This window comes from Rana temporaria, chromosome 5 (genome assembly GCF_905171775.1).
Source record: "Rana temporaria chromosome 5, aRanTem1.1, whole genome shotgun sequence".
In the NCBI taxonomy this organism is placed as follows: domain Eukaryota; kingdom Metazoa; phylum Chordata; class Amphibia; order Anura; family Ranidae; genus Rana; species Rana temporaria.
The window spans coordinates 412,100,650-412,117,205 of NC_053493.1; the positions used below are offsets into that span (position 1 = coordinate 412,100,650).

Consider the following 16,556-nt stretch of genomic DNA (forward strand, 5'->3'; position numbering starts at 1 on the left):
CACAACCCATTGGTCTGGCTTAACCGGGTCTCAGGAGACAATGCTGCGATGGAGCTTAGCCCTGCAACCTTACAACTTCACCATCAGCTACCGACCCAGTAAGCAAAATGGCAATGCTTATGGGTTTTCCTGGCAAACAGACGTCACTCCGGCCCCCTAGTTCCGGACATCCCCAAGTCAACCCGAGAATGATCAAGCCAGGTCTGCCGGAGTGTCCCACAAGGAGGGAGCCATGTGACGGGAGTCACTTTTGGGCACAAGAAAATAATGAACCCTGAGAATATGATTGGATTACTTCAAATGGGACAGTAATATTCATTAACAATATCTCTCAAGAAATAGGAATATTTTATCCCCCGTACACTGTGAGGTTTATGACCAGGAAGTAGAACTCCCAATATGGGCATTCCAGGAAGTTCAATGTAAAGCCTCGTACACACGATCAGTCCATCCAATGAGAACGGTCTGAAGGACCGTTGTCATCGGTTAACCGATGAAGCTGACTGATGGTCCGTTGCGCCCACACACCATCGGTTAAATAACCGATCGTGTCAGAACGCGGCGACGTAAAACACAACGACGTGCTAAAAAACGAAGTTCAATGTTTCCAAGCATGCGTCGACTTGATTCTGAGCATGTGTGGATTTTTAACCGATGGTCGTGCCTACTAACGATCGGTTTTGACCTATCGGTTAGGAATCCATCGGTTAAAATTTAAAGCAAGTTGGCTTTTTTTTAACCGATGGTTAAATAACCTATGGGGCCCACACACGATCGGTTTTGACCGATGAAAACGGTCCATCAGACCGTTGTCCTCTGGTTAACCTAACGTGTGTACGAGGCCTTAGAGACCAACCGTCTATTGCTTAACAATGTTGCTTTTGTTTGGATAAGTAGATTGTGTTAATCTTGTCTGAGGCAGCTTTCCCTTCACCTATACTCAGAATAATGTGTATTGGGGGCTTGTTATATAAACATTGTGTGGTGTTGTGGGTGGATCTGGGTCATTGTTCATGTGGTGACTGCAGTATTCTCAAGTGTATAAAAAGAGCCTGTATTTCTTTCAATAAAGGGTCTGATTCCTGTTTGACCCTCAATACAGAGCCTCATCTCATACTTGGGGGAAGGGGAGAATTATTTGTATGGGTTTCTTGTTCGGCTGATTGGAGCGTTCGGTAGCTGCCTTTATGTTCGGAAATGGAATGTCCTAAACGGCTTTACCTATCTCATACTTGGGGTGCCAGTACAGGAACCCTTCCCCAAATTACCTTTTTGGTTGGTTCTATATTTGTGTCAGGGATTTTATTGGGCCTGTGACATCAGGGGTTGAAAGGGAGTAGTTTGATATATAAAAAGGTCACTCTACTTTCTTTTCACACCTGTGGTTGCGGCCTCGCTTCCAGGTTTAACCAATTACATCTTTCAACTTAATGTAATTTTACTACTGCTACTTTTATTACTGCCTTATATGCCTTATATGCTTAAAGATCTCTGCAGTAAATACCTTTGGTTACTTTATTGCAGTTTGGTCTGTGTGATTGCATTACTAACTTTGAAACATGTCCGAACCCAGGGTGTCAGAGATGACGGGAGGCTTGGAAGGTCAGGGAAATCTTTGGGGTCAGTCATCTCCCAGTGGTCCTCACGGGGGTGGCTCTACATATATAACAACAGGGAGGCTGGCGGCCGCATGGCTGTTCATCCCCCCCGGGATGCCGAGTGAGCCGCCTATGGATCGCCATTCTGGCGACTGATATGCCCCCCACTAGGCCAGTGAATGGAGGAGCGGCCTACATGTGATCAATTGATCACCACACCCACAGGGCATATAAATGAGAAGAGCTCTCAGGGAATCATTATCAGATTCCACTCAAGCCAGCTCAGATGCTAAATGCATCCCTGCTTGTTTTTGCATCCTGTCCTTTCCTCTATAGTGTCTGATTGCACTAAAGGCTTCAACTGCTGTATCAGAGCAACCCCAACTCTCCACTGCTTCAGGTAATTATAATTTCCACTACCTAGGCCACTTTTGTAACCAACCTACTACTTGTATAATTTATAACATCCACCAACCCCAATACTATTCCACCAACACCTTATTTTAATTTCAATCATTGAATTATTTACTTCCAATTTCCCCACATCAGGGGTATACCCCACTATTTTCCCAACCCACATATATTTTGTATTTCATCTCACCTTATTGTTTTACTATTATAATCTCAACTATATTAATCCTTTACAATTTATTTCACACATTAGTTTTACTTATGTAAAAATGTTTTATTCCTTCACTCATGTATTATGTCCAATACACTACTGTCCTAAACAACAATTCACACACTTTGTTGTTTATATCTATATATATATATATATATACAGGCCCGGACTGGGACAAAAAATAGGCCCGGGCATTTTAGACTGAGCAGCCCGGGGGGGGGGGGGGGGGGGGGGGGGACACGCGGCGGGGGTTAATGATGGAATGCCCGCACAGAGAGAGAGACTGCTCCACATTTGTGGCACAGAGAGAAATCACTCCACATTGCTGGAACAGAGACAAATCGTTGGACATTTCCCATTGTTGTACTGAAGTCAGTTGATAGATCGGAGTCTGTATAACCAGTCTGCACATTGATAGATTGAAATTTCTGCTGAACTGGCAGAATTTCAATCTATTTATGATGGCCTAAGTCCACCAGTCTCTGAGTTTAATAATATCCTCAAATCTTCTGAAAGGGGTTCTCAACTTAGGTTTAGAAATTCACTTTGAACTCCACCTTATTTCCAGAACTCTCATTATGTATTAGATGTGCAAAGAATAAGGTGAGAGAACATCTAATACCTATAAAGAGTAATGAAAATAAGGTGGAGTATAAAGAGTAATGAAAATAAGGTGGAGTACAAAGTGAAATATCTGGAGGGACTGGCTGAGGTTAAAACAGGCAGGGAGGAAATTAGGCATCACCTCCTTACTGTCTGTCAAATGCCTCTGAAAAGTGAAATGAGAATTGATAACTTTTCAGTGGAGTATCTGTGAGTGCAAGCCTTTTGGCTCACACTGTTGCTCAACATTTTTTTGGGTGGAAGCAATCGAACTGAACAAAAACATCAAATGCAGCCACTGTGCCCCATTATATGCAGCCACTGTGCCCCATCAAATGCAGCCACTGTGCCCCATCAAATGCAGCCACTGTGCCCCATTATATGCAGGCACTGTGCCCCATTAAATGCAGGCACTGTGCTAATCAAATGCAGCCACTTTGTCCCATCAAATGCAGCCGTTGTGCCCCATCAAATGCAGCCACTGTGCCCCATCAAATGCAGCCACTGTGCCCCATCAAATGCAGCCACTGTGTCCCATCAAATGCAGCCACTGTGCCCCATCAAATGCAGCCACTTTGTCCCATCAAATGGAGCCACTTTGTCCCATCAAATGCAGGCCAGCAGGCCATTTGGGCATTTTTTTCAACTGCCCCTGAACACATTTAATGTTATCCTATGTGTCCATGCACACATTCGTTTTTTTTTTTGCGTTTTAAAGCAGTTGGGTTTAGGCTCGTTTTTTTCAGAAGCAACATTTTTGGTTTAGACGCAAAAGTTTTCGCGTTTCAGACGCAAATCGCGGCAAATCGCTGCTAAACGTGGCAAAACGTGGTACCGGCGTTTTGCCGCGATTTCGTTTATAGGCGTTTTTAAAGGTGACCTATTTTTTTACATTAGAAATCTTAAAAATTATGGCAAATTATGAAAAACCATAAAAAAACATTAAAAATGTAATTGTTTGCATTGCATTGTGGACAATCCACAACTTGTGGCAGGTGACGTGGCCAGGTGACGTGGCCAGTGGACAATCCACAACTTGTGGCAGGTGGCGTGGCCAGGTGACATGGCAGATGACGTGGCAAGTGGACAATACACAACTTGAGGCAGGTGACGTGGCAAGTGGACAATCCACAACTTGTGGCAGGTGACGTGGCCAGTTGACATGGCAGGTGACGTGGCCAGGTGATGTGGCAGGTGACGTGGCCAGGTGATGTGGCAGGTGACATTGCAAGTGGACAATCCACAACTTGTGGCAGGTGACGTGGCCAGGTGACGTGGCCAGTGGACAATCCACAACTTGTGGCAGGTGACGTGGCCAGGTGATTTGGCAAGTGGATAATCCACTTGTGGCAGGTGACGTGACAAGTGGACAATCCACAACTTGTGGCAGGTGTCGTGGTCAGATGACGTGGCAAGTGAACAATCCACAACTTGTGGCAGGTGACATGGCCAGTTGACGTGGCAGGTGACGTGGCCAGGTGATGTGGCAGGTGACGTGGCCAGGTGACGTGGCCAGTGGACAATCCACCACTTGTGGCAGGTGGCGTGGCCAAGTGACATGGCAGATGACGTGGCAAGTGGACAATACACAACTTGAGGCAGGTGATGTGGCAAGTGGACAATCCACAACTTGTGGCAGGTGACATGGCCAGTTGACGTGGCAGGTGACGTGGCCAGTGGACAATCCACAACTTGTGGCAGGTGACGTGGCCAGTTGACATGGCAGGTGACGTGGCCAGGTGATGTGGCAGGTGACGTGGCCAGGTGATGTGGCAGGTGACATTGCAAGTGGACAATCCACAACTTGTGGCAGGTGACGTGGCCAGGTGACGTGACAAGTGGACAATCCACAACTTGTGGCAGGTGTCGTGGTCAGATGACGTGGCAAGTGAACAATCCACAACTTGTGGCAGGTGACATGGCCAGTTGACGTGGCAGGTGACGTGGCCAGGTGATGTGGCAGGTGACGTGGCCAGGTGACGTGGCCAGTGGACAATCCACCACTTGTGGCAGGTGGCGTGGCCAAGTGACATGGCAGATGACGTGGCAAGTGGACAATACACAACTTGAGGCAGGTGATGTGGCAAGTGGACAATCCACAACTTGTGGCAGGTGACATGGCCAGTTGACGTGGCAGGTGACGTGGCCAGTGGACATTCCACAACTTGTGGCAGGTGACGTGGCCAGGTGATGTGGCAGGTGACGTGGCCAGGTGACATGGCAAGTGGACAATCCACAACTTGTGGCAGGTGACGTGGCCAGGTGACGTGGCCAGTGGACAATCCACAACTTGTGGCAGGTGGCGTGGCCAGGTGACATGGCAGATGACGTGGCAAGTGGACAATACACAACTTGAGGCAGGTGACGTGGCAAGTGGACAATCCACAACTTGTGGCAGGTGACGTGGCCAGTTGACGTGGCCAGTGGACATTCCACAACTTGTGGCAGGTGACGTGGCCAGGTGATGTGGCAGGTGACGTGGCCAGGTGACGTGGCCAGTGGACAATCCACAACTTGTGGCAGGTGACGTGGCCAGGTGACGTGGCCAGTGGACAATCCACAACTTGTGGCAGGTGGCGTGGCCAGGTGACATGGCAGATGACATGGCAAGTGGACAATACACAACTTGAAGCAGGTGACGTGGCAAGTGGACAATCCACAACTTGTGGTAAGTGACGTGGCCAGGTGATGTGGCAGGTGACGTGGCCAGGTCACGTGGCCAGTGGACAATCCACAACTTGTGGCAATTGACATGGCCAGTTGACGTGGCAGGTGACGTGGCCAGTGGACAATCCACAACTTGTGGCAGGTGACGTGGCCAGGTGACGTGGCAGGTGATGTGGCCAGGTGACGTGGCCAGGTGACATGGCAAGTGGACAATCCACAACTTGTGGCAGGTAACGTGGCCAGGTGACATGGCAGGTGACGTGGCCAGGTGACGTGGCCAGTGGACAATCCACAATTTGTGGCCAGGTGACGTGGCCAGGTGATTTGGCAAGTGCATAATCCACTTGTGGCAGGTGATGTGGCAAGTGGACAATCCACAACTTGTGGCAGGTGTCGTGGTCAGGTGACGTGGCAAGTGGACAATCCACAACTTGTGGCAGGTGACGTGGCCAGTTAACGTGGCAGGTGACGTGGCCAGTGGACATTCCACAACTTGTGGCAGGTGACGTGGCCAGGTGATGTGGCAGGTGACGTGGCCAGGTGACGTGGCAGGTGACGTGGCCAGGTGACATGGCAAGTGGACAATCCACAACTTGTGGCAGGTGATGTGGCCAGGTGACATGGCAGGTGACGTGGCCAGTGGACAATCCACAACTTGTGGCAGGTGGCGCACTCGGCCAGCTCAGTGGCCTTTTTGCAGGACATTAGAGCAGCCCAGGGGGCAAATGCATTCTTGCAACCCAGCCCAGTCCGCCCCAAGGGCCTTGGTACACCTCTGGGTAGAAGTGACATGCGGGCCGCCTAGGGCCGTTCGCGGGCCGCGATCGGCCCGCGGGCCGCCAAGGGCCATTCGCGGGCCACTACCGGCCCGCGGGCCGCCGCGGCCCACCGGGCATATGCCCGGTATGCCCTATGGCCAGTCCGGGCCTGTATATATATATATATATATATATATATTACCACTTTATTATTCCACTACCCTTTAATCACTTCACCTTCCTAACACCCCACCCCAATCAATCAATCCTTTGTTAATTAACATCCATCAACCCTATTATGACAACCCACCACTCTTACTTACCAACCTACTCCTATTGGACTCTATGGATGCCCCTGCTCTTCTCTATAAACGTTGGTCACCAACATTTGCCCTAGCCCATGCTATATTCTACATACCTACTACGATACATACATATGGGCCAGCTGTTACTTAACAGCCCCCTGGAATTCATGCATTCTTCCACATTAATTAATCTAATCATGGTTCACTATGGGTGTTTTCTTGTAGGACTGCTCCTCCGCTGCCCCTGGGGGGCGTTCATCATGTGGCTCCCTGAAAGCTGTTCTGGTCAGGCCACCCCTTGTTGGGAGGTGGGGGCAGCCTGGGCCCCAACGGTCCACCCCATGGTCTTATACATTGCCCAGTGTCTTGCATCAGTGGTAATTATGAAATTATTATGGCTAATTTTTTATGATGCGTGTTGACCTATGTCCTCTCATTCATTTTTGATCATATGCAATTATTATACTCTCTCTATATATATTTTTTAGAAATCCCAGCCCCCTGAAGAGACCCAACTGGTCGAAACGCGTCGGGGCTACAGCACCGCTCATGGGGTTTTCATTATTACAGATTATTTATTACATATAGCCTCCTACTGTCAAAGTTTTGGTGCAATCATGTTATGCAATCATGTCATGCTCACTGCATCCAGCAATGTCATATGTTTTCAACCTATATATTGTTATCACCTTGTGACCTTCTTTGTACTTTTGTACCCTTGTGATATTCGAAATCCTTGGCAATAAACAATAATTTATACAACAACGTTATTCCCAAAAATTTCCTTGCTGCCTGAAAGCCCCAATGGGGAACTCTCTTTTCCATGCATTTTCGGGGCGAGCAGCATTTTCATCTCCCCAAATATGTGTCTCCCGCCATTTTTTTTTACATATATAACATTGGCATATCTGGCAGGGTCGGCTTAGTATAAAGCACCATACAGAACCATTTGCAGCAATTCCTGAAATCTCACCCTCTCCACTACAACCAATTACATTCACACGGCCATTCTCCAGAGCGGTGCTGTTTGTGATTAGCTGGGTTATGGCAATATGGCCAATACTTATCAAGGACACTTCAAAAGATGAGGGTCAGTGTATTTACCTCTTTTATCTTCAGCAGGAAATAATCAATCAAATCTCGGGGGGCCTCAGGATTCAGTGTGCGTTTGTGCTCATTGATGTAAACTCGCACAAAGTTCTCTAGGTAGGAGTTTTCCTTAAAAGCAATCTTTGGTAATAATGGCAGCTTGAGCAGGAACGGGAATACGTTGCAAAGCTGTCCGTCAGAAACACAAGGAGTAAACAGTTAAAGAGTTACAATGTATGTCAGTGAAAAATAAAATGACACAAATGTCCATCTCGGAAAAAAGAACCAACTCACATATGATAGCATGTAGTTGCCATCATCCCATAGTACTACAAATAAATCGAAAATACCTCATGAAGTGGGATTGTATAGGCAACGAATAAAAATTTCAAAAATATATATGAAAAAATAACAATTTATTACAAAAATAGTTACAACATGTACAAAAATATCTCGAGCATTATAAGAATATACATAGTACAAAAACAAAACATGGATGATGCAGATACTGTCCGGCATACGGTACCATCACCATAAGGGAGGTAAAGTTGTAGCTGAAAAGCCGACGCGTTTCGAATGCTACGCATTCTTCATCATGGCATAAAACAAGTATTGCATCTAGAGTAGAGCAAAAAATATTAAATACATTCACATTAAATCATTGTATTCTCTCCATTGAAGTGCAAAAGCACATACACATCCTCTTCCTCGAGTAGGGAAAAGGCATAATTAACAATGAAGAGGACTCACCTATTGCTTAAAAAGCTCCACGCCCAGGAGTGTGGGGCAGAAGGCCCCCGGGTGTTCAGGGACGCCGATGTCTCCCTACTCGAGGAAGAGGATGTGTATGTGCTTTTGCACTTCAATGGAGAGAATACAATGATTTAATGTGAATGTATTTAATATTTTTTGCTCTACTCTAGATGCAATACTTGTTTTATGCCATGATGAAGAATGCGTAGCATTCGAAACGCGTCGGCTTTTCAGCTACAACTTTACCTCCCTTATGGTGATGGTACCGTATGCCGGACAGTATCTGCATCATCCATGTTTTGTTTTTGTACTATGTATATTCTTATAATGCTCGAGATATTTTTGTACATGTTGTAACTATTTTTGTAATAAATTGTTATTTTTTCATATATATTTTTGAAATTTTTATTCGTTGCCTATACAATCCCACTTCATGAGGTATTTTCGATTTATCAAATGTCCATCTCTACAATACATTCACATTTTCTATGTTTTAAAATATATTTGGGGTTTACATTAATTAATTTACTTTAACCTTAACCACTTGTCCACCGAGGACGTCATATGATGTCCTCGACTTTGTGCGGAGATATCTGAATGATGGGTGCAGCTACAGGCATCATTCAGATATCAGCGTCTTCTGCCGGCGATTCTGTGCACGATAAGAATGATCATAGCGGCAGATCCCTTGCTTGATCGTTCTTATAGGCAGCGGGAGGGGACATCCGCCCCTCCTGCCGCCCTCCGGTGCTTTTCGGGGGCCTGGAGAACGAATCGGCCAACGCCAGCTCGCGACGATAGAGATTTCCAGTGACCAGATGGTCACCAGTCATTCCTATGACCATCGGAGGCCCGGGCGCGATGTTGTGACATCACGCCCGGGTACCCGGAAGTAAACAAAGCTGCAATCGCGGCTGTCGGCATGAGATCGGTAAAAAAAAATAATCACAATCTAATGCTTTCAAGCCTGGAGGAGAGATGTGGGGTCTTATTGACCCTGCATCTTTCCATAAAGAGGACCTGTCACACACTATTCCTATTACAAGGGATGTTTACATTCCTTGTAATAAGAATTAAAGTGATAAAAAAAAAAATGTAAAAAAAAGTGTAAAAATAAAAGAAATTAAGTAAAAATATATACAGTACAGACCAAAAGTTTGGACACACCTTTCTCATTCAAAGAGTTTTCTTTATTTTCATGACTATGTAAATTGTAGATTCACACTGAAGGCATCAAAACTATGAATGAACACATGTGGAATTATACATAACAAAAAAGTGTGAAACAACTGATAATATATTTCATATTCTAGGTTCTTCAAAGTAGCCACCTTCTGCAGCAGACACATCTCTAGAACTGGTAAGAGGAGACTGTGTGAATCAGGCCTTCATGGTAGAATATCTGCTAGGAAACCATGAGTGTGCGCAATTTTAAAGCGTGACATGTTAGGTATCTATTTACTCGGCATAACATCATCTTTCACATTATACAAAAAAATTGGGCTAACTTTACTGTTTTGTTATTTTTTAAATTCATAAAACCGTTTTTTCTCCCCCAAAAAAAGCGTTTGAAAAATGATTGCGCAAATACCATGAGAGAAAATAAGTTGCAATGACTGCCATTTTATTCCCTATGGTGTCTGCTAATATATTATGTATATATATATATATATTGTGAGGGGTTAGCTCGGTAGCGGGGTGTGTGACCCCTAGGATGGGTTCACCACACACTGAACTTATACAGACTGGCAATCAAAACAGTTGAAAACCAAGTTTCTGGTTTATTTTTCCATCTTGCTGGAAATCAATTGCAAGTATCCAAACAGCATAAACAAAAACATAAAATAAATCCTAGCCACGCTGCGTCTACCTTCCACACAGGAACCTATCTATGAAGTCTAACACAGCCTAGCGCTGGATAGACAGTGCTGCTTATACAGCACAAACAATAGTTTTTGGACTTTTATCACACAGAAAAGTCAATGGTCTCCTCACCTCATCAGGCACTGCTTCTCCTGTTCACACAGCCTTAGGAGTGTTGCAGCAATTGAGTGGTAACCTTCTGGCTACTTATAAAGGCCTTGATTGCTTTATTATGAACAGCTGAAGTTATCTAAAGGCCTCTAGCCTTCCTCTGTCTATGTTTGTAGCCGACGCCCGATAATAATCTGTGTATCGTCTAAACAGGCAGAAACATATGTCCCAGCAGTGACAACACCCATAGATTTAACTGACTTCCTGTCACATACCCCCCCTCTTGTTTCAACCCTAGGGTTGGGACACAGGTTACCAAGCAGGCATGCACTCGGGACAACCCATCTGCCTTCCCCACTTTAGCACCGGGGCGATGCGTTACCAGTTCAAGCTTTTTCATTTTCTTCTGAAGCTCATCTACCATGCTCTGTTTACTGTCCAGAAGGGACTTGCTCTGTACGCTGCTCATCAAATGTTTCACCCTTTTTCTCAGTTTTTCATTTTCCTTGTTTAATTCATCTTTTCCCTTCTGTTGCTTTTTAATGGTTCTCTGCTTTGTTCGCAACTCTTGGTTTAGGTTTTCCAGGTCTTCTGTGAGGTTATTCTCTCTAGCCTTGCTAGTTTTTAGGGCCTCTTTAAGCTTTAGTTGTAGCTCATTTAAATCTTCAATCCGTGCCTTTAAATCTTTAGTCTGTGCCCTCCACTTTAATGGGGCGTGATCCGTCACCAGTTCAAACAGTCTACCCACGAGGTAGTACCAGAGAGAATCCAAAGCCCATTTCACCCAGGGGATTTGTATTTGTGTCATTATCTCTTGTTTTATTGAATTGATCACCAACAGCAAATTATCATATTCAGTATTCAGGCCGCACAGCTTCACGTTATTGGCTTCATACTGGGCTTTCTTTTTTTGACGGCCAGCTATGGAAGCCAGCTTGTTTTTCTCCTTACGAGATCGCGGCCTGGCAGTGACAGGAAGCTCCATAACGGGTGTTAGGTCACTGATTACTTTATTCAGTTTACGCAGTTCACCACCAATCTGCAGAAGTTTTCTTGGATTTGGAGTCAGGTCTTCCACACCTGTCCTGCGAGATTTGTTCACAGTGTACTTGCCGTGATGCCGACCATTCTTCTGGTACATATTTCTGGGAAGCGTGTCTCTGTCCCATTCAGACCGTCTCAGTATCCCTTTATGTTGAGAAGGCATTAATTGCTCGCTATATTCCCAGAAATACCTTCGCTTTCCTCTTTTCCTCGATGACACGGCAGTTATTCCTTTCAAATCTTCAACAGAATCATTTTCATAATCTGGCTCTGAAAAGGCATCACTGATATCATGTTTGTCATCTTCATTGTCTTCTTCCACCTCTCTAGTAAACTCCACCTTCTTATGTTTGTGGTACCACACAGGATTCATGCTCTCCATGAAATATTTCACATCGCTGTAAAGCTTAATTCCGTCAGCTGTGCCTTTACCTTTCAGTGGGGAGGCAGACATTGCACTTTTTCTACGAATTTCCTGCATTAGATCTTCAATACCTTCTTTGGTAAGATCCATTTCAGTCGTGTCGTCTCCCCTGCTATCTTTTACCACAGCTTTGTAAAGTCCTTTATCTTCATTTGTAAACTTTTTCATTACAAGTGTCCCTGACCCAGTTTGATTATCAAATTGACCGTTAGATAGTGGTTTCTTGTCCACAGACCACTTGAGCGTGGTCTCTGTTTTGGTATTTTTAACTTTGCACATCATAATAACGTGGCAGTCTTCTGTGACCTTCTTTTGGGACTCATCATAAACTTTATCAAAATCTTCCCCAGTAAGGGTAACAATGAGCTGGTTTGATGCTCTTCCATCCACTACTTTTTCAGTATACGTTCCTTTATCTTCTTCACCAAAGTCTTCCTTAATTATTTCAATAAGTCCATTTTCCTTGTCAAATGTTATTTTTCGTTTCGGTGTATTTTGGATGACTTTGTCATTAAGAATCATCTCCAAAACTGCATCAGAGGACAGTTTTTCTACTTGTAACCAGAGGCGCACATCTCCATTCTCCAGTACATCCACACTCCAGCCTGAGATTTTCCGTATCAGTGGATGTCGTACATCCTGGCTTTTGCGCATCAGTTCCTCTAGTTCTTCCTTTGTTAGCATGTGACTAGCAGATACTCCATCTGTATTTGGCACTTCAACAGCATAGGTGCCTACATCTTCCTCAGAAGGGTTTGTTAGAATAAGTTTAGACTTATTTCCATCGGTAGAAATGTCTGTTCTCTCTGAGTCTGGAGCTCCCTTGTAGTCCTTGGACCAGAGGAACTGTGGATTGTCAACTGGCTCCGGGTTTTCAAATGAAAGGTAAATAAATCCTTCCTCGTCTACCCCAACCTCAATTTCATTCGTGCCTCTTTTTCCGGTTGGCTCATCATCCGAATCACTGGCAATGTGATTTTGAGCCTCTTCATTTTCAGAGTCACTAGCATTACGACTATTGCTACCATTTTCTACATCGCTGGATGTTTGCTCCCTAGGTTCATCATCTTCTGAATCATCAGAGTCACGCTCATCTTGAACTGAGTTTGCACCACCGTCATCTGAGTCATCCAGACAGTCAGATTGTCCACCGCAAACAGCACTGATTGGAACACAATTAAGATTTTTACACTGATACTCGTTACTTTTGTACATCTGCAGTTTGCAGTGAACTTCATCACTGCCATCATGGCAGTCCGTGCGACTATCACACCGCCAGACGGTCGGAATACATTGATCTTCACTAGCACAAGCCCACTGCTCATTTTCACAAGTGATCTTCTCCAATTTACAGTCCTTTTCATTACTTCCGTCTTTACAGTCTTTTGCACCATCACATTTCCATTCTATTAGCAAGCATTCACCAGATGGACATTTAAATTCCCCACTTTGACAGCGGACGTGTTTAGTGACTGTACAGTTTTGTTCATCTGAATGGTCACCACAATCACGGTCTCCACCGCAGTGCATAGTATAGGGAATACACTGTTCATTATTACACTGGAACTTGTTACTGCCACATTCCTTACGTTCACAGCCTTGTTCATCAGGCTCATCAATGCAGTCTGATTTACCATCACAGATCCAATTCTGAGGCACGCAGCAAGTCTTTGAAAGACACCAAACAAAAGGATCTGTTGGTCTCCAACAGTTTTTTTCATCAGATCCATCAGAACACTGTGGCACCCCATCACAGCGGTATTTCTTCTCAAAACATTTTGTACTACTTTTACACTGAAAAAAATCTTCATTTGTCTTTTCCTGCTTTTTGGCTTCAGCACCACAAAAACAAGTATTTTCCTTGGCTGCATCTCGAACTTTAGGTACACAAGTGGCTCCACCCACTATGATCACGTGATCAATTTCCTCCATGTTTATTTCAGCACCACTCAAAGCCTTTTGCACAGGTATGGGGACTCTTTCAAATGGATCTTCACAAAGCTCCTCACTGTTTAGCTGAGCAAGAGTGGGGGTTTTACTGATAACTTTTTCATCCGGATAGGGACTTGAAAAGTCATCAAGACGAAGATAATCCAGCTCTTTTGTTCCCCATGTTTCCAAACTAGTTAGCTTTCTGTACTTGGTCAGATCCTCACAATATGTATCCCACCGCTCTGAGTGAGATGTTAAGGGTGGACTGTTTCCAAGGATACCAGTAAACAAATTAAATATTTCAAAGTCTCTGGACTCCTCCAACAACAGACAATTCTCTGCTGGGCTTTGTTGCTGTGTCATGATGGCCTCCATTTGCTGCTGGTGTCTCTGTTCCCAGCCTGCCATGCTCTTTCGGTGAGCTGCAAGGCTCTCTTGGTGAACCTGTTGTTGAGCTGCCATGCTCTCTTGGCGAGCCTGTTGTTGAGCTGCAAGGCTCCGCTCCAAATCTGCATTCATCTGCTGTTGATTTGCATTTGATAAAACCAGCTGTTTCAGTATCTCCTCCATTTTGGGTTCACTTTAGTTGCCCGCGGCACTCCACCATATGTGAGGGGTTAGCTCGGTAGCGGGGTGTGTGACCCCTAGGATGGGTTCACCACACACTGAACTTATACAGACTGGCAATCAAAACAGTTGAAAACCAAGTTTCTGGTTTATTTTTCCATCTTGCTGGAAATCAATTGCAAGTATCCAAACAGCATAAACAAAAACATAAAATAAATCCTAGCCACGCTGCGTCTACCTTCCACACAGGAACCTATCTATGAAGTCTAACACAGCCTAGCGCTGGATAGACAGTGCTGCTTATACAGCACAAACAATAGTTTTTGGACTTTTATCACACAGAAAAGTCAATGGTCTCCTCACCTCATCAGGCACTGCTTCTCCTGTTCACACAGCCTTAGGAGTGTTGCAGCAATTGAGTGGTAACCTTCTGGCTACTTATAAAGGCCTTGATTGCTTTATTATGAACAGCTGAAGTTATCTAAAGGCCTCTAGCCTTCCTCTGTCTATGTTTGTAGCCGACGCCCGATAATAATCTGTGTATCGTCTAAACAGGCAGAAACATATGTCCCAGCAGTGACAACACCCATAGATTTAACTGACTTCCTGTCACAATATATATATATATATATATATAAAATGTTTGGGGGTTTTGATTAATTTTCTAGCAAAAAAATTATGATTTTTACATGAAGGAGAGAAGTGCCAGAATAGGCCCGGTGGAGAAGTGGTTAAATATCGTATATTTCTAAAACTGGCATATAATTGAATTCCAGAACAACAATTATAAAATACAATACAGTAAGAAAACTTTGCCAAAAACAGCACTGACATTTTGAGTCAAATTTAAGTCATTCAAGAAAACTTAGAAATGTGCACTACTGGTTTCCTCCAGTAACCATGTAGTAGTCTATGTATGTAGTAGTCTATGTGACCATTTAGTAGGGGCTAGTGGTAGGAAGGAAGACAAATCCACCAATGATGATAACCTACCATGTGCAATGCGGATGTAAGATTCTTAACGTGTCGGGAGGTGTAAGACATCAGTTCATGTAACTTTGGGTCTTTGTATTCAAAATGTTCTCCAAACAACACTGAGCTGATAATATTCCCAACAGCGCTGGCCATGATCAGTAGAGGATTGAATGGTTTTCCTGAAATAAGGAGATAAATTAGGTGTCTTTTACAACTAATATTTTTCTTTTACAATTTCTTTACACTTTTGATATTTGGACCCACAGGGATAGACAAAGCTATTAGGCCTATAGTTCGGAAGCACTGCAATGCTTTTAAATGAGAAACCTCTAGATCTAAGCACACTAATGCCGCGTACACACGACCATTTTTTCATGACGTGAAAAATGCATTTTTTTTTATGTCATTAAAAACGATCGTGTGTGGCCTCCAGAGTATTTTTCATGACGTGAAAAATGGGCATTAAAAATTTAGAACCTTTTTCTTTTTTTTCACGTTGTTGAGGACACTGATATGGTACTGTACCCCAAACTCGCTCATTCATGTCTTTATGGACCTTGCTTTGTGCACTGGTGCACAGTCCTGTTGGAACAGGAAGGGGCCGTCCCCAAACTGTTCCCACAAAGTTGGGAGCATAAAATTGTCCAAAATGTCTTGGTATACTGAAGAGTTCCCTTCACTGGAACTAAGGGGCTAAGCCCAACCCCTGAAAAACCCCACACCATAATCCCCCCTCCATCAAATGATTTAGATTTTGACCAGTGCACAAAACAAGCCCCCTGAATACATGGATGAGCGAGTTTTGGGTGAAAGAAACTTGACTGGCCTGCACAGAGTTCTGACTTAAACCCGATAGAACACCTTTGGGATAAATTACAGTGGAGACTGTGAGCCAGGCCTTCTCATCCAACATCAGTGCCTGACCTCACAAATGCACTTCTGGAAGAATGGTCAAATATTCCCATAGGCACACTCCTAAACCTTGTGAACGGCCTTCCCAGAAGAGTTGAAGCTGTTATAGCTGCAGAGGGTGGGCCAACTTTTTTAACATTAGATTGAGGCTAATTAAGGGGAGCAGAAACGGGTATTTTTTTTTTTTTAAATCAATGCCATACTTACCGTTTTAGAGATAGATGTTCTCCCGCCGCTTCCAGGTATGATCTTCGGGACTGGGTGTTCCTATTTGATTGACAGCCTTCCAACGGTCGCATACAGCGCGTCACCAGTTGCCGAAAGAAGCCGAAC

General features: G+C 44.4%; 1 protein-coding gene across 1 annotated transcript in view; it reads right to left on the reverse strand.

Moving 5' to 3' along the window:
• The window catches only part of LOC120941576 (cytochrome P450 2C29-like), a 110,519-nt gene that overhangs the window by 44,702 nt on the left and 49,261 nt on the right, over nucleotides 1-16,556 (reverse strand). Inside the window, exons 5-6 of the mRNA XM_040355056.1 lie at nucleotides 15,330-15,490; nucleotides 7,658-7,831 (exon numbers count right to left, since the gene is read on the reverse strand). Of these exons, the coding sequence (XP_040210990.1) occupies nucleotides 7,658-7,831; nucleotides 15,330-15,490 (335 nt within the window). The remainder of the gene's footprint in view (nucleotides 1-7,657; nucleotides 7,832-15,329; nucleotides 15,491-16,556) is intronic.